General features: G+C 29.8%; 1 protein-coding gene across 3 annotated transcripts in view; it reads right to left on the reverse strand.

Moving 5' to 3' along the window:
- mus81 (mus81 structure-specific endonuclease subunit) overlaps nt 1-27736 on the reverse strand; it is a 50679-nt gene that overhangs the window by 13955 nt on the left and 8988 nt on the right. For all 3 annotated transcript variants that reach the window (XM_075371000.1, XM_075371001.1, XM_075371002.1), the window contains 5 exons: nt 23110-23239; nt 22117-22270; nt 14513-14741; nt 10451-10893; nt 963-1164 (listed from right to left, as the gene is read on the reverse strand). In XM_075371000.1, coding sequence (XP_075227115.1) covers nt 963-1164; nt 10451-10893; nt 14513-14741; nt 22117-22270; nt 23110-23239 — 1158 coding nt within the window. The remainder of the gene's footprint in view (nt 1-962; nt 1165-10450; nt 10894-14512; nt 14742-22116; nt 22271-23109; nt 23240-27736) is intronic.

Genomic DNA, 27736 nt, shown 5'->3' on the forward strand with positions numbered 1-27736 from the left:
TATTGATGATTACAAATAGAAAATATTTTAACAAATCAAATTTTTTTATTGAGATCTTAAGAAATATATGTGAAGGAAAAAACAAAACGATAATAATTTTATCCTCTATATCTACATAAATTCAGCTACCACTTTACTTCAGTTAATTTTTTATTTCTATAGATTTGCTGATTATTTATAGCAAATAGCGCTATGATGGACGAATGCGTACATCTCAATTATGTTAATTAATATTAAAAATGTCCAACATGAAAAATTTATAAGGAATATATATAGTAGTTTGATGCTGATGAAAGTTTACATATTAATACTGATCCTAGAACATCTTATCTTCCAAATGGTTCTAGATAAAACTAAAATGAGTTCTAAATAAACAAGATAAAATTAATATCATTATTCTTATAAAGAAGAGTTAAAAATTACTAATTATAACTCTATTTATAACATTCATAGCAGTAAAAATGAAAAAAACTACATTAATATAATTTACTTTAGAAATTGGATATGTGATGACTATTATTATTATTATTATTATTATTAGTTTTAAGAATAATTTCGAAGTGATAAATTCAGAATTTTGAAAAAGGTTTTTTTTTGAGATTATTTTTGTAGAATACTTCATCATTTTAATAGATATGCAAATCTAATAAACCTAGCTATAAAAATAAAGCATCATTACTTCTAAAATTACATGAGATTTTTACAAGGGTTCTGGTTATATTACTCAAAATTGAATGGTTTAGCAATACCTGGGATGTCTCAGGGTGTGAAGAAGAGATAAGCCAATGGCTGAGTATGTTTAATTGACCACTTCCATAGCCTTGGTTAACAGATGCTGGGTGCAATTTTCCTATGCTGGAATTTATTTGCAGCTAATCGCCACAATAAATAATAACAAAAACAAAAAACAGGAGAAAAGAGAATTTTAAAATTTTCCTAAATAGCAATACAACAGTGCTTACCTTTTGCTCATGAAATCGTCCATCTTTTATGCTCTTAGACAGGTCATCAATACGTTTGCGTTCTACAATATATGGAAGCATTAATTCATTTCCAAGAACATCACGACAGATCCAAACATAATCACCTACATTTAACTTTCGTACTTCACATACAACACTCATACCTTGTAGTTTATTTTGTATTGCTGTAGCATCACTTTTTCTAAAATTAAAAACAAAAACTAATAAAATGATTTAAATAAAAGGAAATACAGATTTATTATTTCAGATAGATTTTTACTACCTTCAATCTATTAAGTACAAAAAATGAATTTCTCCAGTTAAACCTAGTGACTATTCATAATGATCCATCGTCCATATACGAGCCTGTTTCTATTCATAATGATTATTATTATATTGAATCCATTGACATTTATCTCAATACTACAGTAACTGTAACTAGGTTTAACTTTTTTTTAATTGGATGTCTTTCGTATAAAGATACAGTAATGTGCAAATTTATTTGAACACAGGGAAAGTTTTGTTTATTTCTATATTGTGACTACACTGCTTGACCAAATCTGTTCTTTAAGTTTTCAGTATATGACATTATTGTTCTTTGGTTATTTAGCACTTTTCATGTTATAAATAGTGTTTTGGGAAAGTCTATTTAATTTTTTATTATGAAATCATATTTTTGTATTTTTTGTTATATGCAATTTAAATGTAAAATAATGGACATAACTCCAACAAAGCGTTCAAAGATCATTTTTCTATCTGACCATACAAATATGACACAACAAATAGCATCTGAGTATGGTGTTGGACGAGGAACAGTGAATGTTATTTTAAAACAATTTAAAGAAACTGGACTCTTTTAACATCAAAGAAAAGGCAAATGTGGCCATAACAGAAACACTATGGCAACACAGATTGGTTATTAGTGAGAAAAAATAAACTTCATCCAAAATTATCTGCTGTGGACTTAAACTGAGAATTAGCAGGCAGTGGAACAGATTTACATGTGATAAATTTTAGACACCAACTTCTTGCAGGTGAATGGAAAGTTTGTCAGTCAACTAAAAAGCAGCTTTACACACCAGCAATGAGTAAAAAAAGGCTCTTGTGGGCCAAAGCAAATGCTATACCAAAGAAGAGTGGAAAAATATTATGTTTTCCAATAAGTCACATTTTTATGTTCAGGGATAAAGGATTCCATACGTTAGAAAAGCATTAGATAAAAATACATCACCGGCTCACAATCAGTAAAACATCCTCAGAAAAATGTTTTGGAGTTTTTTCACATTTGAAGGCCCTTGTTCATTACTTCCAGTAGATGGTATATTGAAAAGTGGTGGGTATATAAAGATTCTGAAGAAAAGGTTTGTGACAACTTCAAAACATATTCCATAAGGCAACAAAGTGTTCAACAAAATTTGGTGTCATGCCATACAGCCAAAAAAGTGGAAAAAGTTTTTGAAGAATGAAACATTAAAGTACTCTCTTGGCCAGGTAACTCCCCAGACTTAAATCCAATTGAAAATTTTTAGTCAATAGTCAAAAAACAACTCTCAAAAATGAATTGTACCATACAAATTGACATTAAAGCAATAATATATGGTTTCATGATGTAGAAATCACAAAAGATGTGCAGTATACTTGCTGAATTGATGCCAAATAATGAACATGAAGTGATTAAGAATAAAGGAAGGCACATTAATTACTAGATATTTACATATTGTACAGGTATGATTTTTTTTCCAAATAAAGTTACTTTTTATTAAATAACATTTGGATTAATTTGCATGCTAATTTATATAAGTGTATATATTTTATTAAATTTGAATATCTATAGCACCCAGATTCAAATTAAAAAGATAGTAATTTTTGTTTTTTATTTGAATACTAAACTAATGCTACTTTGGCCATTAGATTCAACTAAAATCAATGTCTCAAAATTGGTTGGCCTGAAATAACTAACTATACTTACTAGCAACATTATCTTGACATGTAAAAAAAAAACTTTATATTGAAATTATAAAGGCAAAGGCAATGATTAATCAAGGAAAATTATTTTATTTTTTTATTGTATCAAAGATTATTTTCATAAATAAAAATGTAAGAAATTGGAATCTGAAATAAGTTACACAGCACAAATGTCGGAAATTAAACTATCTCAAAAATAAGCAATTTTAATACATTTAATAGAATTTTATTTATTCTTATGTTTAACAATATTATTTATGTTAAGTGAACTGCACTTTATCAATTATACAAAATAGTATAGTATAAGTATACAAAATCAAGATTTGACATAATTCAATGAATCATAATCTAGGACATGTAAAACTGCATTCATGAAAGAAAAGTAACAGTAACTACACAGAGTGACCCAGGAATGTCTTCGTCCTAATATGCAATAATATTAAAATTAAAAAGTAAGTTTACTTATATAATTTTTTTGCTGGATCAGTTGATAATAGTTTACAGAAGATCATAAGCGTAAAGAAAATGGTCATATTAAAATGACTAACAGTTATATAAAAATTCCATGCTTAATAGCAGAATGATATATGTATGAGTTCATGAGTGATAACACAATAAAACTTGCAACTAAGCAAACTACTTTGTTTAATCTTCAACAAAAAGCTAGGGAGGGAAAGTAGGATCTTTTCTATTACTCGTAATCCCCTACACTACATAATCTATATACTGAAAACTTGAAATTGTAAGTAATGAAATAGTAATACCAGAATCAGGAATATTTTATATCGTTACATTTTTATTTTGACAATTGAATACATAAATACGAAATGACAATGAAAAATTTATTATAGGTGTTTGCTAGAAGGCCAGTATGCAACAGTATCACTTAGAAATTGATCAAAGGGTTGTTCACGATTTCTAGCTTCAACCTTTACCCCTTTCATGAATCCAGATAAATTACCATCTTACATTATACAATGAGTCCCTCATGTCTTTTTGTTCTTTGATTTGGCCTTTCCCCATTAACTCAATAACCTGTATATGAACTCGAGTTTTGCTATTAACAGATATCAATATTTGGTTAAATGTCAGCTGTGTTCATTTTGGGTAATATTTTAAATCACATAGTCTTTCCATTCATTAGAAATAATTGTTGTGTGCAATTCCTTTATATAGAACTTCAAGCAAAATATTACTTAGCCAGTTAGGTGCAGCCACTCCTTCATTTGGTAGCAAATGCCTCCAAAAATTCCAATTTCTGTGGTAAATCTTGTCCTCTACTGCATTTCTGCCGACTAAACAGCAATCTATCTATTTCAACTTCAGTGTTCAGACTACTAATAACATTTTCACACTTTAATAATACACTAACACACACTTTGGGTTTGTAATGTGACCAGTCACCAGCTGTAGCTGGGAAACATTCCACTCTTTATTGTAGTTTTTAATGTTGTTAATTTATTTGTCTGTAAATAAATGAAAAAAATCAAGTGTAAGGAAGCCTAACTGCTAAATAAGTCTTAATATGAAGTGGTTTTCAAAACAAATAGTGGTGATTAGATCTCCAACTGTTCTGATTATCCAACTGCAAAGTCATTTGATGTCCCATTCTGACACTTAAAAGCTGAGAGCAGTATTCTTTTCAACTGAAAAAAGAATCATTTTCTTTGAATTTATTATACAATGAAAGCAAATCCATTTCAGGTAAAAAAACAACAGAAACTTCAAGTATGCAATGAATTAAACTGAGCTATGCAATGAACAGAAATAACCTCTTATCAATAGCAAGTATAGAATTTTTAAAGAGTAGGAATTAATATTAAATAAAATATACGTATAATGTAATGGAAGGGAATTAATAAAATAAGTACATTTGAATGAAATAGTTTTAAATATAGGGTTGAAAACAATGTTTTCTACTGTTCTAAAATGGTGTCCTTTGAGTTGTTTTTTTCAAGTTGGGAACAGGAAAAAGTCTCCAAGACTCAAATCAATTGAATAAGATGGCTACAGGACTACAGGAATGTTTTTCTTTGCCATAAACTCATTAACTGAGAGTGCAGTGTGACAAGGTGCATTGTCATGATGCAGCATCCAGTTATCTTAGATGGCTGGTCTTATGTGGGCAACTCTTTAATGCAGTCTTTCAAGAATTTCTTGGTAAATATATTGATTTACTGTCTATCCCAGGCAAAAACTCCTTACGGATAACACCATTACTATTGAAGAAACAAATTAGCATGGTTTTGATTTTTGATTTGCTTTTTTGGGATGTGGTGAGTTTGAACTTATGTGGGCAACTCTTTAATGCAGTCTTTCAAGAATTTCTTGGTAAATATATTGATTTACTGTCTATCCCAGGCAAAAACTCCTTATGGATAACACCATTACTATTGAAGAAACAAATTAGCATGGTTTTGATTTTTGATTTGCTCATTTTTGCTTTTTTGGGATGTGGTGAGTTTGAAGTGTGCCACTCCTTGCACTGGCGTTTTGTTTCTTGGTCATACTCAAATATCCAAGATTCATCACCAGTAATGTTTTTTAGAAAATCAGGATCAGTTTCAATTCGCCCTAGAAGCTCGTCGCACATTCCACACTGTTGTTTTCCTGTTCAACAGTGAGGTTTTTTGGGACCAATTTTGCACAAACGTTTTTCATGTCCAATTCGTTTGTCAAATTCAACTGTTCTGCAGTCATTCTGACAGTTAATCACTGGTTGTAACATATCAAGTCTGATTCACTCAACATTGTTGTCACATTTTGACGTTAATGATCTTCCAGAGCATGGGTTGTCCACAACTGATTCCCAGCAATCTGAAAATGCTTTAAACCACTGAAAAATTTGGCCTTGACAAAGTATCATGTCCATACACACTTTCAATTTTGCAAAGGTCTCAGTAGCATTCTCCCCAAGTTTAGCACAAAACTTGATTGCACAACATTGCTCAAAAGTAATATCACCCATTTTTGTAACGCACAACAAAAACTTGTTTCATGAAAAGTTTATTTACATCTCAAGTGACAACAATAAACTAAAAATATTAATACCTAATATAAATCAGCTGTTCATATAAGCATATGTTTACTAGTACCTTTACAGTGTTGCCACTTTGGCTGCCAAAAAAGACTAGTCTCATTACTTTATTTACAGACCTTATATATATAAACTATGTATATATATTGTATATATAAGCTAGAAATCTACCATACATTATGATACAGATTCATCATCATGTGGTGCTAGTTGGCAGTCTCTGGCACCACTATTGTACCCATCTGTTTCTGTCTCATGCTTTTCTTTTCCACTCATCATAACCTTCACTACCCTTTATGTCATTTATTAACAACAACCTCTTCCTTCCTCTTCTTTTTTCACCTTGCAAGAACTGTATTATTCTTTTTCCCCTAATTATATGCCCAATCCAGTTTCCTTTCCTCCTTCAGATAGTGTTCATTCTTCTTCTTAATACCTCTATGTTATTTACTCTGTCTGCCACTTTTTCCATCCTCCTCCAGACACACATCTCAAAAGTTTTGATCCTATCTTTTCATCTTTCCCCAGTGTCCATGTTTCACTACTGTACTACTGTCCACTACTGTCCAAACATAGTATTTTTTCAATCAATCTCTTCCTCAGGTTCAGATCAATGTTGCTGTGGAGTAGGTTTTTCTTTCTAAAAAAAAAAGCTTCCTTTGCCATTGCAATTCCCAACTATCTTCTTTACTCCTCCAATCTTCGGTTAGTACTGTCCCAAGATATCTGTATCTTTTTACTTGCTCAATTTTTCCTTTTGTTACAACCATATTTTTAGTCTCATTCACTTTCATAATTTCCTCGCATTTATTTTCATCCCAATTTCCAATGCTTTTATCAATCCTTGTAATGTCTGAGTGTCTAGCTTGTACAATTAGCAGATCGTCAGCAAATCTGACACAATTTATATTTCTTTCACGTATGCTTACTCCTTTTTGGCCATCCAATATTACTTTCAACATTTCCTTAACAAAGAGTGAATCATGTTTGTGATAAACAGAAGCCTTGCCTAACTCCTCTGCCTAATTCTAACCAATTTGTGAGACTCTCATTTTATATACAATTCTTTGATTAGTCTTTTATCCTTCCAATCAATTCTTTTTTCTTTCAGAATATCAAATAACTTTTCCCATTGTACTCTGTTAAATGGCTTTTCCTTATTTATAAAATACAAGCTCAATCCTCTTCCTCTTTCAAAACATTTCTCTCCAATCATTCTGATCAGTCCTACAGCTTCACTTGGTCATTTTCCCTTTCTGAATCCAAACTGTTCTTCCCCAGTATTTTTTGTAATCAACTTTGTATCCATAACTCTCAGGATTATTTTTGCACCATGTGAGATTAATCCGATAGTTCTATGTTCTTCACATTTTTTGGTTCCAACCTTTTTAGGTATTGGTATCTTTATTTTAACAAAATCTTCTGACCATACTCGACACAGACTAGAAAGACATAATCTGTCTTTTTTTATAGGCCTAAGGATGTACAATCTCTTCAAGATATGTCGGAAACATGATTTATATCCCAAAATTAAAGAAAAAATATTGTGCAGCATAAGATCCACTTATAAGCGCATCAAGGTTGACCATACACTAAGTTTTTTCTGTTTATACATCTCTAAATGAACTGTCTCCACACCACAGAATCAGGTATGGTACTCAACTACTACCAGCTCTTTCTAATCCTAGCATATGAGATAACATTTCGGGGAATTAAGATATACTTATCTGAGCACCACTATACCATAAATAAAAAATTGTGCAGTACTGTGGAAGATTCCTTCTGCACCAACATAACAGAAAGCTCCATCACATAATGCAGAGGATGAAGAGGTATTTAGATTTGGATGTGGAACATGATTTTATATACATAGGTATTATACAGATAATAGTATTTTATAAGGCTTAAAACAGGGTGTAAATCTACCTACAACTTAGTAGTATCTGGTAATATTTGGTTGCTACACAAACCAACAACAAACAAAAACATAACTTCTACTAAGTTCCATTTAAAAACATTACCATTTAAAAACTTTTACGTTTTTAAATAGATAAAAAAAATAAAGGATATGATACCATAAATCTGCACTAGATGTAACTAATAAAAAAAAAAAAACATAAACACACAATGACCCAGTTCAATGAACTGCGTCGCATTTCTCCTAAGATTTTCAACGAGAATAGTCCCTGCAGAAGTTTTACCTACTCTCTTCTAATAGAATATTTTCATGATTTTTTTTAAACTATCAAATAAAATACCAAAATAATGAACTAAACGGAAACACTGTTTACACAATAGAAAAAATACAAAGAAAAATACAGGTGGACAGAATTAGATAGTAATATATCTGTTAGTGATTGTTCATATATTAAACTATATTAATCTAGTAATCAATTTTTTTAAACTTTTCAAATAAAAGTATGGTATTACTTTCAGTCATATGGTGGAATTGGGGATGAAAATGAATTTTCTTTATATTTTGAGATATAAGTACAAAGATACTATTCACTTAAAATGGATATATATATATATACATACACATACATATAGAATTTTGTGCTTGAAAATCTCCAAAACTAAAAGACCAATTCATTGAAATTTAGATATGCTGGATTAGTGAAACTGAAGTTGTGCCTATGAAAATTTGATGAAGATTGATTGAACTGATTCTAAGTTACACTTAATTTAAGTCCAACAGACAACATAACCTCAATTTGTAATATTATTTTCGTTCACATGGTGGGACTGGGCGGTAAAAATGAATTTCTTTATGTTTTGAGGTATGAGTACAAAAATACCATTCACTTTGGTTTGCTTATATATATATATATTGCACAAGAATTCTTTTGTATGCTGTTTTACTTCAACAAATATTTGCCTAAGCATTTTTTTCAGTTAATACAGAGAAGTATGCCATAGGTGTGATAGCAAGCAGTTCTAAACTCTAAGTTAGTTTATTCTTATTTTTTAGTATAGTTCATATTGTTATAAATTTACTTTATTGTCTAATATCTTTAATTGCCAGCCTCCATGGTGCAAGTGATAGTGTCTCGGCCTTTCATCTGGAGGTCCTGGGTTCGATTCCCAGTCAGGCATGGCATTTTCACACGCTACAAAAATTATCATTCACCTCATCCTCTGAAGTAATACCTAACAGTGGTCCTGGAGTTAAATTAAGTGACAAAAGATTGATAATGATGATCAGAATTTTATTGTATAGTTTAATTTGTCCAAAAAAAAAATCACAAAATAAAATGTTTCATAGATGTCCGAGAAACCACAATGTGGAATTCACCACATGAGTAAATACCACACTCGTGCAGATCAAACCCTTAAAAAACATTGTTAACTAATCAAACAGTAAATTAGAATAACCCTGTTTAAACAAAATCTGGAAAAAACTATCATTTATCTTGGAGCTTGGAAAACTATCTTTAAAACTGACTTTTAAAAACTGTACTCATTTAAATCAAACTTTTACTGTAATGTTTTTCAAACAGACATTAAAGTTTTTTATTTCTCAATAATCACATGGTTTGCAATAGTTCATTTAATTTCTATCTTTTGCTGATCTTTTAATCTTAACATATCTGCAACAACCTACATGTTCAATTACTTATTAAACCTGTTATTTAATCACTGAAAATCTTCAAATTTTTTTAATTTTTTCACTATCATTATTTTGTTAAGAAAATCTGGATGTCCTATAAACAATTTATTTATATAATAGTTTCCACTTACCAATAATCTTTAATAGTATGTTCGAGCGCTTTCGGATTAGTAATCCATCCTCAGGAACACTGATGCGTTATAATTATTTAATTTACTCCACATATTAATTACACTAACTTGAATTTAAAAAAAAAATTAAAAACAAAAATTATAAATGTAACAGCTGATTGTCAAAGGTAAAATAATGTCAACGTTATCTCCATCATGTCAGTATGAAGATCTCAATTGTTAATAACAATTGAGACAAACGTTGACATTATTTTACCTTTTGACAATCAATTGTTATATTTATAATTTTTATTTTTTAAATTCTTTTAAAATTCAAGTTAGTATAATTAATGATATGTGGAGTAAATTATTATAATTTATGTTCCCGGGAATGAATTACTAATCCAAAAGCACTCAAACATACTATTAAAGATTGTTGGTAAGTGGAAACTATTATATAAATAAATTATATACCAGTAACAAAGGTCCATGATTAATAAAATTACTCCAATAAACAGTCAAACTTGGTTCTTTTATCAAGAAGTTGTTATTGTAAGCTTCTTTTTCCTTTAATCAATTCTCTTTAATTTTGAATTTTATTAACTCACCTAAATTTAAATGTTCTTCAACAAAACAATTTAAAAAACTCTTCTAAAATGTTACATTAAATAATAATATTATCACGCAATAAAAAAATTACAAAATGACTTATATTAAGAAATATTACCTACAAAAATACAAATTATATTTACTGCAAGTTACATACCCAGAAACTTCAGCAATGTCAATTAATAATATAAGATCACAATTACAGAAGAGCATTTCAATATTTTTTGGTTGGCTATCTGTAGATAACTGACTTGATCTTAATGAAGTTTGACTCAAATCTGGACTGGGAGGTTTTAGTTTATTTCTTTTTGGAGATAAAGTATTAAATATATCTTCATCATATTTATTTTCACTGTTTTTGTCAACACGTAAAGTTTTTGAATTTGCTTGGCTAAAAACTTGAAAAATATCTTTTTCATTTCTTTGAGAAGCATATTCAACATCTTCTTCAGGTCTGACTATAGTACAAGTTGGTTTTCTTTTATTTGTAGAAACATAATTACTATTAACATCATCATCGTCGTCGTCGTCATCATCATTTGAACCAATAAATGATGACTGATGCGGTATTAAGTTATTGATTGCAGCTCGTAAATCATCCTAGAAAAATAAAGAAAAATATGCTTATTTTTTATGGATAAATAACCATAAATATTAATATCATCCGAATAGGAAAAACAAAAAAATTTTTGTACTGATAATCAAAGGCAAGTATTTATTTTAAATAAACAGAAAAAAATACATTAAAATTTTAAACATTTTGTAAGCAGTGGCATGCAGTAATAAGGAGAAAACAACATTAAGATATTATAAAGATAACTAACTAAAATAAATAATAAACTACGGCAGGTTTTAAAAAATTTATAACTAAAAATTACACTGCAAAAAAGAATAGGCAAATGGGAATTAAAAATAAAAAAATATAAAAGAATAACCAACATTGCAAATGATATAAGAAAAATGAAAGTAATCTAACTAGGAGTGTATAAGATTCTCAATCACCATTAAAAAAAACTTAAGTTATACATTAGTCTTAACAACTTAAAAACTCTTGCAAGGTACATATGACCAACTTTTTGTTTCCGAGGCCCCTAACACTAATTTCCAGTCAGAAATGCGCTGATTTTCAGAGAACAATGCACTACATATGTTTGAATAACAAGTATACCCTATACATAAGCATCAATATCAACCCACACACCGCTGTGACTCACTGCATAAGCACATATGAAAAATACACTACTACAAATGTAGTTATGTTAACATAACCTCTTTAAGGTTATGTTGTCTGTTGTCGACTTAAAACTGAATGTAACTTAAGAACTCAATCAATCTTCATCAAATTTTCACATGTACAACTTTAGATACACTACTACAGCAGATATAAATTTCATTGAAATGCTATAAATTATATATAATTTATATAATTCAACACATCTACTAATTTTGGAGATTTTCAAACCATAAAATTTTATACACTGGCCTATGTATTTAATATTATATACACATTATTTTATAAGGAATACACGCACGTGCATGCGTGCACACGCGCACACACACACACACACACACACACACAAACAAACCCAAATTTAAGTGAATGATATTTTTGTACTTTTTACTCCTCGTACCTCAAAACATACAAATTCATTTTCAACCCCCAATCCCACAAAAGTAATACCATATCTTTTCTTCTAAATCAGTAAAAACTGAACAGCAATGCATTTTTGATGAAATAATGTTGTAAAATACTACCAAACTTTCATCCTAGTTCAAATTTCACTACAATGCTGAATAACAGACAAAATATCAGATGTATAAAAAAGAATTTCAGAGTTTTAATTTGCTATATCTCTAGAATGAGGTGTACAGTGTCGATTTAAGGCTAAAATTTAATATCAAAACAGACAGTTTTAGTTACATGTATGACAGTAGATTGATTTCCTATCTTTGCTTGACAGCACTATTAACAATGATGACAACTCATGTACAGAAGATTCATGTTTTGCAGTTTGCTTAACATAAATATGCAGTTACAATTCAACATGCATTCTGTAGAAAGTTTAATCATGATCCTCCAAATGATAATAACATTTGTCAAAAGCGTAATCAGTTTGAAACGACTGGATGTCTCTGTAAAGAGAAAAGTACAGGATGACCAAGAGTAACTGAAGAAAATGTTGAATGTGTCAGGAAACCTCTCTTTCACAATCCTAGAAAATCTGTTAGGAAGGAGTCACGAATTAGTAATGCCGGTGATGACAGAAAGGAATATTTTAAGCAAACACTTACACTGCGTCCATAACATTTACATCTGTTTCAGGCTTTGAACTCTACTGACTAGTTAGTTTAGTTGAATCTATCATTGCCAGAGAGAAGGCTCACCCACCATTCTTTTCTGAAATGTTTACAACATGGCTAGATAAAAAACCCACAATAAAATTAGAAGAAAGATGATACAAAAAGTCCCTGTCCAGAACAATAAACCTCTGAACCACAATCCATTCAGGTTCAACATTCTAATAATTATTTGTCTGACAATAAAGGCAGAAGCCACTTAACTAGTTACATGTAGTTAACATTTTACTGAAGTTCATAGAAGTTAACCAAAAATGATTATCTAAATCCCTACCGCTGTTTCTAACACACATAACACATCTAAAATCTTTGAACAATGAATTCTGATTCTCTCACGTTTAAAATTTTTAACAATTAATTCCATAAATTAACCAGTGGAAAACTGATACAGAAGTTCACACTTAACCTTTTAACAGAAAATAAATAAATTTTATAGCCTGGGCTTACAATTTAATAACACAATGCTTACAGTAAAATTTGATAGAAAGCCAACAAACTTGTATGGTAACAAGTATGGCAGGAGCACTGAATCTCATTAAGACTGCACATCATGACAAAAAGAGTACGAGAACTACTTTCAGACAAATAACCTTAAAAAATAAAAGAAATTTTTCAGAAATCTGATTATTTCAAGAACAATATTCATTTCATAGAATTCCACACATTCAACAGTGAACAAACGACAAAAGTGTTACTGAAAAACTAGAAAATTAAAAACTATGAGTCAGAAAAGTTGACTGATGTATACAAATTGAAGTGGCATATGCAACTGGTTTTTTAAACCAAAAATGTCTCTTTCCTTATAATTTCATACCCTTGATTTTACTCCTAGTGACTTCACCTCAATCATCGTTTTATCACCTCAAAAGCAACAACTGATCATCAGTTGAATGTGAAGCTACAAATAGCAGAGCTAACTAGTTGAAATTTAATGACAGGTGGATTCTTATGAAGAGAGAAAAATAAGGTCCTTGGTACAAAAGTGCTTAGAAAGCAGTAACTGTAAAAAAAAATAAAATAAAATAATAAATTTTTCTTTTAATTTTTTTTTAATGCTCAATGAATATGCCTAAGTTTTCACAAAATTTCAAGATTTTTGACAAAGTTTTTCAAAATCGGCCATTTTTATACAAGAACTGTACAGCATTAACAACTAATATTAATGCAGTGCCTACTATTAGGTAAAAATACACTGATATTTGTACACAGATGTCTAGAATGTCAAATGGAAGTATATGAGGAATTCCTTAGTACTTGAGACCAGTAAAAATTTCCAGATGAAAGTAATTGGTGAGCAACTATTGTCAATTTTCAGCCAGGACTACTCCACTGTTCAAACCTTATGATGAGTAAATTTCTAAGATTGATCTCTAGCAAGTTTTACAAAATGTAGCATTGATATAAAAAATAAAGAAAAAATGTAAATATTATTTTTGAAATTTAACAGCCTTTAAAAAACTAAAACAAGTGGATGCTGATAAAAAAAAGGTTGTTTTAATATATAATAAAAAATTTATTGTGGTGGAGAAACAGATGAAATTAGGAAATTTATCTAAAAAAAACTATTGGCTGAAAACATTTTAAATATAAAAAAAAAACCAGTTTTATAATATTACTTTTTTCCTCATTGAGGAAAATGGTGAGTAAACACTAATCAAAAAAATTATAAATTTTTAATAACAGGATTCAGGTTCACATATTTCGTGTCCTGAACTCAAGCATAATGTTTCTAGTGGTCAGCACTACTAAAATGCAGAAAATTATTTTTGCGTTTCATTCATGTGAAACGCTATGTAATTATTATTAAAACTTGACCTCTTATTAAAATTTGAAGTCAGATATTCACGCAACTCATACTTACATCATCATCAGAGGAAGAAAAGGTATGGGCCCTTGAATAAGCACTTGTAGATGAACTTTGTAAGGAAAGACCGGATGTACTTGGCTGTGATTCATTAACATTTATACTACTCTGTGTTTGTTTTGAAGTGCTTGGACTTGGATTTAATTTTATGTCAATTAAATCATTTTCAGGTACACTATCTTTCAACCTTTGTGCTAATTCATTTCCCTCATCAGTCAGCAAGTACCTGAAACAATAAAATGTTAATAATAATATGTGCACAATTAACTCCTTACTACTAGGGCTAGTCTCTTGCACAGTTGCTTTTCAGGGGTGCGGTGTGACAACCTTTCAGATATCTCAAGCAAGCGAACTCCCTTTCAATCAAAAAATTCTTATTTAATTAACTAATTTATAATAAATGTTCTACCACTTGATAAAAAAAAAAATTATGAAAAAGCTTTTAAGTTCATCTCATAGACATGAAAAAATAATTTTCTAGTTCTAACTATTTACACAATACGTGACGTTGCATAGTACTTTACTTCTATTTATTATTAATATTTTTTATAAACTTACACAGAAATCTATATTAAACATTAATAAACCAAAATGTAATTCCTGAATATTTTATCTGCTGAAGCAAACAACCAAAATAGCATATAAATTTATAAACAACCTCTTACTTCCTGCTCAACTCAACAATAAGATCTTGTATATAAAATTTTATAGTAAGATATATCATCAAAAAAGTTTTTAAGGGATCTTAACAAGTAATTCTACAATTGTTTTTGAGTTAGATACAGATTCAGAGGTACAAGGTCATCAAAAAAGAATGGTGGGGTATAAGGCATGAGTTAAATAAAATCAAAAAATACTTGAAGTTATATTATTTTTTTTAACAAATTCTCCAACTCAAACATTTTTATATAATAATCACTAATAAATTTCAATAAGAATAACCTTAGTTGATAAGCAAATGTCCAATCTACACTCAGTTTCTGCCCACACACATATATTACATATTTTCTGTTATGATTGTAATTACTTCCTTATTTCTTTTCTTCAAGTCAGATAATTTTTGCAAGTAAACAATGTTTTTAATGTGCCCCAAGAAGAAAAAAATTCCAATTTATAATCCCACAGTTTTTTTTTTTTTTTATTAAAGAATAACAGGTAAAATTATAATCTTTTTCTCCTTGGTATTCAATCCTATGGTTGGTTGGCAGCAAGTCTCCAAAGTCCTCTATCCTAAACCTTCCTTTTTAGCTTGATGTAGGTTTCACAATTCACATCCCTCATAATCTGCTTGATATACTCCAGCCTTCCTCTCCGTCAATAATTCTTCACTTCAATCATTCCCTCAACAATAATTTGGAGCAGCTCACTGTGTCATAGTATGTGGCCAATTAGCCACTCTTCTGTGAGAACATTCATGAACTTCTGTTCTTCATTCATCCAGCTAAGTACTGCATTATTTGTAACTCTGTCAATCTACCTGATCCTAAGCATTTGCCTGTAGCACCACATTTCAAAGGCCTCCAGCCTCCTTCTATCCACAGTTCCGTTCATCCAACTTTTGCTACCATACAGAACTACACTCCATAGGTAGTTTTTTAGAAGCTGTTTCCTTATATCCAAATTTACATTGGTGGGACAGAACAACTGTTTCTTCCTGTTAAAGGCAATTCTTGCTTGTGCAATTCTCATCTTTATTTTCTTGAAACTTCTGCCGTAATTGTACTGCCTAGGTATTTAAATTTATTAGTATATTGCGGATCTCACCATTCAGTTTAATCTGTGCACTTCAATATACCCAACCACATACCATTGTTTTGGTTTTTATTCTGTTTATTCTAAGGTGTAATCTTTAGTAAATATGGCATCCATTTTTTAATAATATCGATCATATCCTTTTCATTATCTGTGATCATGGCAATGTCGTCCGCAAATCGTAGCATATCAATTTTCTCTCCCTGGATGCTAATGCTCACTCTGACTTCTTCCTTAACTTTATCTAATGCCTCCTGTACATAAGAGTTAAACAAAATAGGTGACAGTTGACAACCCTGTTGCACCCCTTTATGTACTTTTACTCTTTCTTGATCTCCTCGCATTCCGATGATTACCTCCCCACTTCTATAGAAAGTCCAGATAATCCTTCAATCCTTCCATCTGATCCCTCTCTTTCTGAGTATCATGATCATTTTGTCCCAGTTCACATTATCAAACGCCTTTTCAAGGTCATTAAAGGTGATATACACATGTTTGTCTTTTTTTAGGCTCTTTTGTATTAATAATCTTAGCCCCAATATAGCTTCTGTGAACCTTTTCCACTTCTGAAGCCAAACTAATCTTCACTCAGGTTCGTGTCTAATGTCTTCTCTATTCTTTGTAATAGTAAGATGTTAAAATTTTGGATGTATGAGAAATTAGACTTATTGTGTGAAAGTCTTCACATTTCATCACGCTTGCTTTCTTTGGTATCAGGATCATCACACATTTCTCAAAATCTTCTGGCATTTTTCCTGTTTCATATGTCTCAAATTAGATTATAAAATATATTATATAATTATAAAATAATTCTATTAATAACAGAATTATAATTATTATAATATAATTTGATTATAATTCTTAGTTTTTCTCCAGTGAGTGGCCTTGATTAGCGCTGCAGGGATGTCATCAATTCCTGTGGCTTTTCCCACTCTTAAATTATTAATAACAGAGTCAAATTCTTCTCTCAAAATGATTTCACCTTTTTCCTCTTCTTCCAATTCAACTTCTTCCTCAAGTTTAATGAAAATTAGTATAATTTTCATTAAACAACAACAAACATTAACTTTAAGTGTGCTTTCTCAAAACTTTCAAGTTGTTTTTCAAATACCCAAATTCATGGGTTAAGTATATCCCCACACATTATGATGAAAAGTAGTTTCATCCATAAAAATTAATCATTTAAAAATTATTTGTTTTCATTAATTTTTGTCTAAATTTCAACTCTGAACTGGAAATTTTTTCTGAGTCAGATAGTCTTATTTCTTACAGTAGCTGAATTTTATATCATACAAGTGCAATTTTTAATGCATAACTTTATGAATGGTAATTTTTGGAATTTGTAAGTCAAGGTTGTACAAAAGATGGATTTATTATGATTTCTTTTTACCAAATTATCGAATTCCTTAACACTCTTCTGATATCCATCTTAGAATACTGTTTTTTGATATTTTGTCACCTTCCAGGCAATTTCTGATTGGCAACAGATAACCTGACTCAATCAGATAAAACTGATTGAACTAGCGTCAAATATTGTTTTCATGTGGTGGCTATTTTTCATACATATTTTCATAATGCACACTGAATTAAAATTACTGACTTTAGCATGCCAAATAAACTGAGCTTTTTCCTTGAAAACAGAACTTTCCCAGAAAACAAAAAAAAAACATATCTCACCAACAATACAGAAACTGATGCGATGATTAAGATGGCTGTTATGTAAACTAATTGTCTCTAATGTCTTGGTCTGAGCTAAAGAAACTAATAACTCTTTTATGATGATCCTGTATTTAAGTTTAAGTAAGCATACAAAACTGATATGCAAGTCAACACAACAGATACCTACATAATGTAGTCAATCTTCATTAGAATCTATTAATATTTAATCAGACTACTGGAGAAAATATTCCATTTTTTAGTAAAGAAAAACAAGAATTCAACATAGTCAACTAAGTTGAATCTGTTAATCAAATCTATGTATAAAAGAAATTTCAATTGATCAATTTTTTCTACAAAGATAAATAAACACATGTTTAAAGATTAGTAGTAAATAGTTTTCTTCAGTAAAAGAAAAATCTTCAACAAATATTTTTATTATTTTCTATACTCCATAAATTTTAAACAAATATGAATACGAGAAGAGGAAAATAAAAAAAATAATATGAGTAGACCTCCCCCCATACAGCCCATTTACTCCATAAATTAATCCTTGAGGGATCTATCATATAAACTGTTGGCAACAGTCTGCTTGAAAATCAGCTTTTTTACAATGGATTTTAATATACAATCCAAGATTTTTATATTAAAAAAAAATCAACCATTTTACAGATCATATGGCATTACAGCTAAATAAAGACTAATAAAAGTAAAACAGGAATTAAAGAAAAAATTTTAGAGTAGAGAAACTATCCATAGAGAATGGTTAAAAATCCCAAGACTTACTGATGACATTGTTCTTTCGGTAGAAAATAAAAATAAGACAGAAAAAAGGAGAATAATTCAAATGACCAGTTAGCATAGCGATCAGTGTACTAGCTTCTCATTACACTATTTCTGAGGTTTACTTCATAGTAAGGAACTGAAATTGTTTCAGTATTTCATCCTCATCATCATAAAATAAAAATTATCTCTACAATTAAACAAGTCCATGTATAGAAATGAAAAGATAAAATAAATAAGAGAAACCAAGTTAATGAAATATGACAAAAGGGAGCTTGAAATGTAGGAAACTATATCACAAGTTACAGAGTTTTGTTACATACGTAGTAAAATGGACAAAGTAAGGTGGAACTCAAATGTAGAATGGCACTAACAAGGAGATTTTTTTTTTTTTTTTTTTTTTGTCTTCAGTCATTTGACTGGTTTGATGCAGCTCTCCAAGATTCCCTGTCTAGTGCTAGTCGTTTCATTTCAGTATACCCTCTACATCCTACATCCCCAACAATTTGTTTTACATACTCCAAACGTGGCCTGCCTACACAATTTTTCCCTTCTACCTGTCCTTCCAATATTAAAGCGACTATTCCAGGATGCCTTAGTATGTGGCCTATAAGTCTGTCTCTTCTTTTAACTATATTTTTCCAAATGCTACTTTCTTCATCTATTTGCCGCAATGCCTCTTCATTTGTCACTTTATCCATCCATCTGATTTTTAACATTCTCCTATAGCACCACATTTCAAAAGCTTCTAATCTTTTCTTCTCAGATACTCCGATTGTCCAAGTTTCACTTCCATATAAAGCGACACTCCAAACATACACTTTCAAAAATTTTTTCCTCACATTTAAATTAATTTTTGATGTAAACAAATTATATTTCTTACTGAAGGCTCGTTTAGCTTGTGCTATTCGGCATTTTATATCGCTCCTGCTTCGTCCATCTTTAGTAATTTTACTTCCCAAATAACAAAATTCTTCTACCTCCATAATCTTTTCTCCTCCTATTTTCACATTCAGCGGTCCATCTTTGTTATTTCTACTACATTTCATTACTTTTGTTTTGTTCTTGTTTATTTTCATGCGATAGTTTTTGCGTAAGACTTCATCTATGCCGTTCATTGTTTCTTCTAAATCCTTTTTACTCTCGGCTAGAATTACTATATCATCAGCAAATCATAGCATCTTTATCTTTTCACCTTGTACTGTTACTCCGAATCTAAATTGTTCTTTAACATCATTAACTGCTAGTTCCATGTAAAGATTAAAAAGTAACAGCGATAGGGAACATCCTTGTCGGACTCCCTTTCTTATTAGGGCTTCTTTCTTATGTTCTTCAATTGTTATTGTTGCTGTTTGGTTCCTGTACATGTTAGCAATTGTTCTTCTATCTCTGTATTTGAACCCTAATTTTTTTAAAATGCTGAACATTTTATTCCAGTCTACGTTATCGAAAGCCTTTTCTAGGTCTATAAACGCCAAGTATGTTGGTTTGTTTTTCTTTAATCTTCCTTCTACTATTAATCTGAGGCCTAAAATTGCTTCCCTTGTCCCTATACTTTTCCTGAAACCAAATTGGTCTTCTCCTAACACTTCTTCCACTCTCCTCTCAATTCTTCTGTATAAAATTCTAGTTAAGATTTTTGATGCACGACTAGTTAAACTAATTGTTCTGTATTCTTCACATTTATCTGCCCCTGCTTTCTTTGGTATCATAACTATAACACTTTTTTTGAAGTCTGATGGAAATTCCCCATTTTCATAAATATTACACACCAGTTTGTATAATCTATCAATCGCTTCCTCACCTGCACTGCGCAGTAATTCTACAGGTATTCCGTCTATTCCAGGAGCCTTTCTGCCATTTAAATCTTTTAATGCTCTCTTAAATTCAGATCTCAGTATTGTTTCTCCCATTTCATCCTCCTCAACTTCCTCTTCTTCCTCTATAACACCATTTTCTAATTCATTTCCTCCGTATAACTCTTCAATATATTCCACCCATCTATCGACTTTACCTTTCGTATTATATATTGGTGTACCATCTTTGTTTAACACATTATTAGATTTTAATTTATGTACCCCAAAATGTTCCTTAAATGTTTTGCAGTCAACGAGTTGATTTCTAAATCTTTGCTTAACCATGATATAATCTATCTGATACCTTGCAGTATCGCCTGGCTTTTTCCAAGTGTATATTCTTCTATTATGATTTTTAAATTGGGTGTTGGCAATTACTAAATTATACTTCGTGCAAAACTCTATAAGTCGGTCCCCTCTTTCATTCCTTTTGCCCAGCCCGTATTCACCCACTATATTTCCTTCCTTGCCTTCTCCAATGCTTGCATTCCAATCTCCAACTATTATTAAATTTTCATCTCCTTTTACGTGTTTAATTGCTTCATCAATCTCTTCGTATACACACTCTACCTCATCATCATCATGGGCGCTTGTAGGCATATAGACGTTAACAATCGTTGTCGGTTTAGGTTTTGATTTTATCCTTATTACAATGATTCTATCGCTATGCGTTTTGAAATACTCCACTCTCCTCCCTATCTTCTTGTTCATCACGAAACCTACTCCTGCCTGCCCATTATTTGACGCTGAGTTAATTACTCTAAAATCACCTGACCAAAAGTCGCCTTCCTCTTCCCACCGAACTTCACTAATTCCTACTATATCCACATTTGTCCTACCCATTTCCCTTTTTAAATTTTCTAGCCTACCAACCTTTTTTAAGCTTCTAACATTCCACACTCCGACTCGTAGAATGTTATTTTTTAATTTTCTGGTGACCCCTTCCTTAGTAGTCCCCACCCGGAGATCCGAACGGGGGACTATTTTACCTCCGGAATATTTTACCAAGGAAGGCGCCTCCATTATTGCTATGTGAAAATGCAGAGCCACATTTTCTTGGAAAAAAAGCAGCTGGAGATATAAAAACAAGGAGATATTTCATTAAAAAAAAACAAGTCTGCTGGTATCACATAATATAAGAATTTGCAAAATATTTTAAAAACATATTGATTTTGAATACTTCATAAAAGTTGAACAATACTTGTTAGGGAAGAAACAGAGAAATTCAAAATGCTACCAAACCAGTCAAATGAAAAAAAAAAAACAACAGCACGCTAAACTCCATGAAAAGAGAATCTGTTATTTCATAATTTCTGTCATCATAATTTAAATATTATCGAATAAAATGTATTGTATTGAATGACTGTTACAAATAAAGAAAAAAATGCACAGAAAAAGTGAAACAAGTACATCAGTGTGCATCAGGGACACTAGATTACTGTGCAAACTCTTTTATAGTAATTAAATTGTTAATATTTGCCTGCTAGAGCAGAAAAGTCTTTAAAAAAGGTTGAAATTATAAATAAATGTTTATAGTAAAAAAAGTAAATATACCTAGGTGGATTGCCAACTTTAGTAACAAGTGACTTTCTACATAATATACCCATAGCGGCCCAAGCTGTATAATGTAAACCAGGAAGAGGGTGAGTAAAAGATGAATGACATAATTCTTGTGCTTTCATCATCAATTCCTTTTTTTCCATTCCATCTAAAATAAAAATAAGTCACAAATGAAAATCATAACCAGAAAGAAGCAAATGCTAAATAAATACTAATGTGGGTAACATGAACTATTATTCAAACAATATTTTTTTAAAAATATATCATATTACTTCATAACACATTATACTTTCACACAAATTCATATGAACACATGCATGCGAATACACTCATTTGAAAATGTCATGTGATTAACCTAGCAGTTACAAAAGCTACAAATAACTTGAGAGAGTTATATGGTTTATCATAGACTTCATACGAGCAATGTATAATGTATACATCATATACTGAGGTATGTAAATACCTCAGTAAAATGGAAAAGCAAGAAAAGAAAATTAAACACCACTGGTAACAGTAACACCCCTTATACAATAAAAAATTGTTAAATAAAATCTAATAATATTACACGAGTCAAAAAACTACAAGAATATTTTTTTCCATTCTTCCAATTCACAACCTAAGATTTGAGCTTGTACAGTAAAATCATTTTAAATTCACATTTTTATCACTACTCAAAAAACACCTTTATCACAGCTGCCACCATCACCACCACCAATGCAACTAAGTAATACAAGAGTTAAATGTATAATACTACAAAATGTTATAGGACTAAAAAAAACCATCTACAATGACTGCAACTGTTATGACCGAGAAGCTCTATAATGAAATAAAAGTGGACTTTAACAAAACAAGAGTCTAATTATGTGGAAGAGTTTTGATGTTCGATTCTTTTTCAATGCAATCAAACAGGTCTATTGCATATATTAGAAAATCCATACTCGCATTTCAAAAACTTCACCCAAAATGAAATAAAACACAAAAACCTACCATGCTTTCCTAAAATAATGTTATGTTTATGAAGCGTCAGAAGAAGTGCATATCCACCAGTTCCTTTATCAGGTATATAGACAATTTTCTTTCTTCTTTTTGTACATTGCGTTTCAGTTTGTGAAAGGTTCTGTAACAAAATTAATTTTATAATTTACTAAACTTTTTTAAATCTTTTTATATTTTTATAATACAAAAAATACTTTATAAAAAAATATAACTAGCTGCAGCAACTACTACCAGATGGTGGTTGTTATACTTATACTTCCTCCTCATAAAAGAGGACATACTAATTTACATTATATATTACTAAAACTACTTTTTTAAAGTAGTAAAATACTGGATAAACTCAAAATATAATTCTAAATAACTTTTATTATGTCCAAGACAGAAACCCTAAGCCAAAATTAAAAAAATAATAATTTCAAACAAAAGTTTTTAATTTTGTCTTACTAGAAATTTTTGCAAATTGCATTCTGACAATCAAAAACACTTTTGCTATAATAAAAATAACATCATTTTAAAATTCAATAATTGTTTAATTTCAATATAACAGGTTTTACTTGTCCCTAAAGGTAAATAACTTTTAAGAACTGTATGTTTATGTCACAGCATTAAATTTTTGTTAATTCAACTGGGCCTGAGGGAAAAGGATCTGAAGAGCTTAATATATTATTGAAGCCATTTATTGGCACTGTGAAAAACAAAATACTGTTTGCAAAAGAATACATAATAGTAAATTTTAAATATAAATACCAAAAATGAAATAATGAAAAATTTGTTTAAGGCCAATGAATTAATTTCATCAAATTGCAAAGAATTAAATTTCATTTAAACCATAAAACTATTATAGCCACTACAAGCTTTTCATTCAAGAGTAAACTGAATTTCTCAATATCTGTAACTTTCTTAGGGCTTGTAATTGGCAAATATTTAATATGAAAAGCTTCTGTAAAACACCTATTATTAATAAACAAATTGTATTTTGTCATGCTGACATTTCCCCAAATAACTTTCTAGACAATTCTGATGATATATTTTGCTTATAAATGCACATTGATGAAATACAGAATCACTTCTAGGGATAATCTAGAGAGCCAAAAAATATCTATCATGAAAAACTAAATACTTTTAATATTAGTCATAAAAAACCTTTCTTTTTGAGATTATAAGACATCCACTCTTCCACATGCCAGGTTATGCAGGATTACAACTGTATAATACATTTCCAGCATGTAATAAGGTTGACATTTTTTTTTTTTAATTTTAAGAATGCATTACAAATATTTTCTTGTAGATAAGCACTACTAATCAGCGAGAGTTATTAAAAGAAATGTAATAATGTTTTTTTTTCTCTATGTAATATTTAAATATACTAAAAATTGATACTGTTAAATATGTTCAAAATATGCACTACTGTTGTAAAAATGATCTGTTATGATGCAGTTTCCCAACTATAGCAATATATGTTGCTAAAATAATTTTTTTTTATTTCAATGCTCCCCCAAATCCAAGAAATTTATTTTTGTCAGATGAACATTTGTTCACATGTATGTTGACCTGTATTTGGTCTTACAATCTGGACCCTGCCAACCAATTTTCTTCAAACTTGGTAGACAGGTTCCATCTTTGGGGGGAAAGAAAGTATTAATTTTTTGCAAAGATTGGAAAAAAGGAGTGAAGGTGTTTTGGCCAAAATAAAATTTCAAATTAACTTTAATAGTTGAAGTTTTTTATCAAGTTCATAAATTACCAAAATGTTTATTAAACATTCACTCCTTACCCCAAAAAAACAATTTTTTTAAAATTTAAATCCATCTTGCAAGTCACCCACTGCACTTAAAAAGTAAAAATCTTAATTTTTTTATAGCCCTTATTCTTTAGTGGGTCTTGAAAAAAAATAGCCAAAACTTCTCACTCCATTCTTGGAAATTTACAACTTTGTTTATTCAGAATTACAGCAATAGCTTTGAACTTTTTAGACAATTTTTAAAAAATTCTCTTTTTAAATTTATTATCACTACTTAGGGATTATTTTCTTAAAATTAATTTGCCAAAATGCTTCCCCTTGAGTAAGGGAGCCCCCAAAATTAAGAACATGTTTTCATTTTTCAAGAACACAAAAACAATAGTCTTATCATTCATTAAGTCCTCCACAAGAATATAAATAAACAGTTTTTTTTATTTATATATTTATTTATCATAAAATTAGAAATAAATATTTTTACATAAAAATGCAGAAAAAATATTCATAATTTTGGTAATTGTTTTTCAATATACAGTAGTTATTTTATCATAAAGATACAAATAACTTGCCCAGCTGTGATTATTTTATGCTACGGTCAAGTTATACAATTCATTGCTAGTTTTTTTTTCTTAACTGATGTACAATGTTGTTTACTTATAAATATTTATACATTTTATGTTTTGATAACTTTCCTACTATAAGGTTTTTCTACTCTTCAAGACGAATGTAAATAAGATAAAAAATTTTTTTTAAATGTTTTGTTTAGATAAGCAATATTCAGATTTTACTGAATGAAAAAGGCTGATGTTTGACACAACTGAGTCTTTCACTAGCTTTGGGGAGACGTAAGTATTTTTTTTAAATAATGAGTCAAAATACATTAATAGTTTTACATATTAGTTAGTTTACATATTAGTTACATTAATAGTTTAAAATTTTTTGCCAACTGTAAACAGGTCAAAGAGCCTGGAAAAGGAATCCCAACCCCTCTTTCATACACCGAGATTCTACTTATCCCTGAAAGTACATGTTTTAATAAAAAGTAATTAAGAAAGCATAATAAGCTATGCTATTTAACTGGATTTCTGAAGAGGGTCTACATGAACTGAAAGAGTGGATTGAAATTGGTGTGAAACAATGACATCATGATTTTTTCATCACAAATCACAACTAGGAACCGAATAGTTTTGTGTTCCAGAAGACCTAAAGAAAATCACTTATTTTTTGCTACGAAAATCTCTTTTTGCTAGAGTTAATAAGTTTTTTTTTAGTTTTCCATGAAGATAGAATGTTTTCTGAAAAGAGTTTAAATAACTCATTTCATTTTTCCCATGTAAACCAAGAAGATTTTAGGTTAGAGGAACTTGCAGCATCACAAAACTTGGTAATGATTCTGTCCTGAACCTGGAGATCAAATCCCAAAATTTGGTTGACCGATGGTACACTTTAAATTTTTTTTCATTTTTTTTACCCACAAAAGAGATCATTATTTATTAATTACTTCAGCAGACATAGTAGATTCATTCATGGATGGACAGATAAGCAAATGGAATTCAGTAAAATCTAATGTATAAACAACCCACTTTAAATGAAGAAAATAATCTGAATAATATAACTGTCTGTTAATGATGATTAATTAAGTAGCTTCAATGATCTTTTGAATTATTTGTTCTCAGAGATCTTCTATTTCATTTGGAAGTTTTCATATTAATTTAAACCAATTATTTCATAACGTAAATTATACAATTTACAAATTAATTTTAATTAGTTAATATATTCTGCCACTAGATAGAATTTGTTAAAACTATTTATTTAACCTAAAATTACACAAAAATAAAAAAACTCATAAATCATGAAAAAAATGAAAGGAAAAAATTAACTACATATATATATATATATATATATATATATATATTACCTATGTTTTAAAAGTAATAGCTAACTACATGCTCACACCCAATTATTATACTTTTTCCAATAAATGAAAACATTATCAACCTTGTAATGTATAAAATTTGACAAAAATTCAAGCCCAAAACCTTTCAGATGAAAGGCACAGGCACTAATGGACTCAATGAGATAGGCAAAATAGAAATCAAAGGTGTAGACCAACTGTGGTTAAGTAATACAAAACTATTTTTTTAATTTTTAATTTGATATATATTTTGTTGTAAAAAATATAGAGACAGTAAAGGAAAGGAGAATAAAATTAAGAACTAAAGAAATTAAATTAGGCTTGTTGACATTTGATTGGTTGTCAGTTTATAAAGAGAACAGACGGGCAGGCTTCTTCTGAATTTAAAGGGATAATTGTAAAGGGATTGTAAAGCAACAACTTCTGATTTTCTTCAGTAAATCTGTTGCTATACGCTATTAATGGGAAGTTTATTTTTAAAATTTTTGAACTGCCCCAAAATTTATATTTAGGGGTGAAAATAAAAAGAAAATTAAAAATTAATCCTATCTGTGACAAATTACTTCTTAAATATTTATAAAATCTCAATTTTCTATCTGTTTATACCAAACATGAAATCTGAAGTGCAATCCAGTTTTAAATACAAAAAAGATCATCCTACATAGATTTTCATGCAATAAGTAAATACAAAAAAGGTTATAAAGTAATATGTAAAAAAACGTCATGCACATGTTCAGTGAAGGAATACTGATCCATCCATACAATACCCACTACTGGACAGAAAAAGGGCTTAATGTATTGTTTGTCTGCATCTTTTACAGGTATCTATTTTATCAACTCACCTCCCAACATGCCAATGTTATGATGAAAATACTTCCACAGATGAAGTATTTCATCTGACTGACTGACTATGCCTAGTGAAATATTAATATTCACTAATATTAGTAAATGTAATTCAAAAAAAT

This window comes from Lycorma delicatula, chromosome 7 (assembly GCF_047948215.1).
Source record: "Lycorma delicatula isolate Av1 chromosome 7, ASM4794821v1, whole genome shotgun sequence".
NCBI classification, from domain to species: Eukaryota; Metazoa; Arthropoda; class Insecta; order Hemiptera; family Fulgoridae; genus Lycorma; species Lycorma delicatula.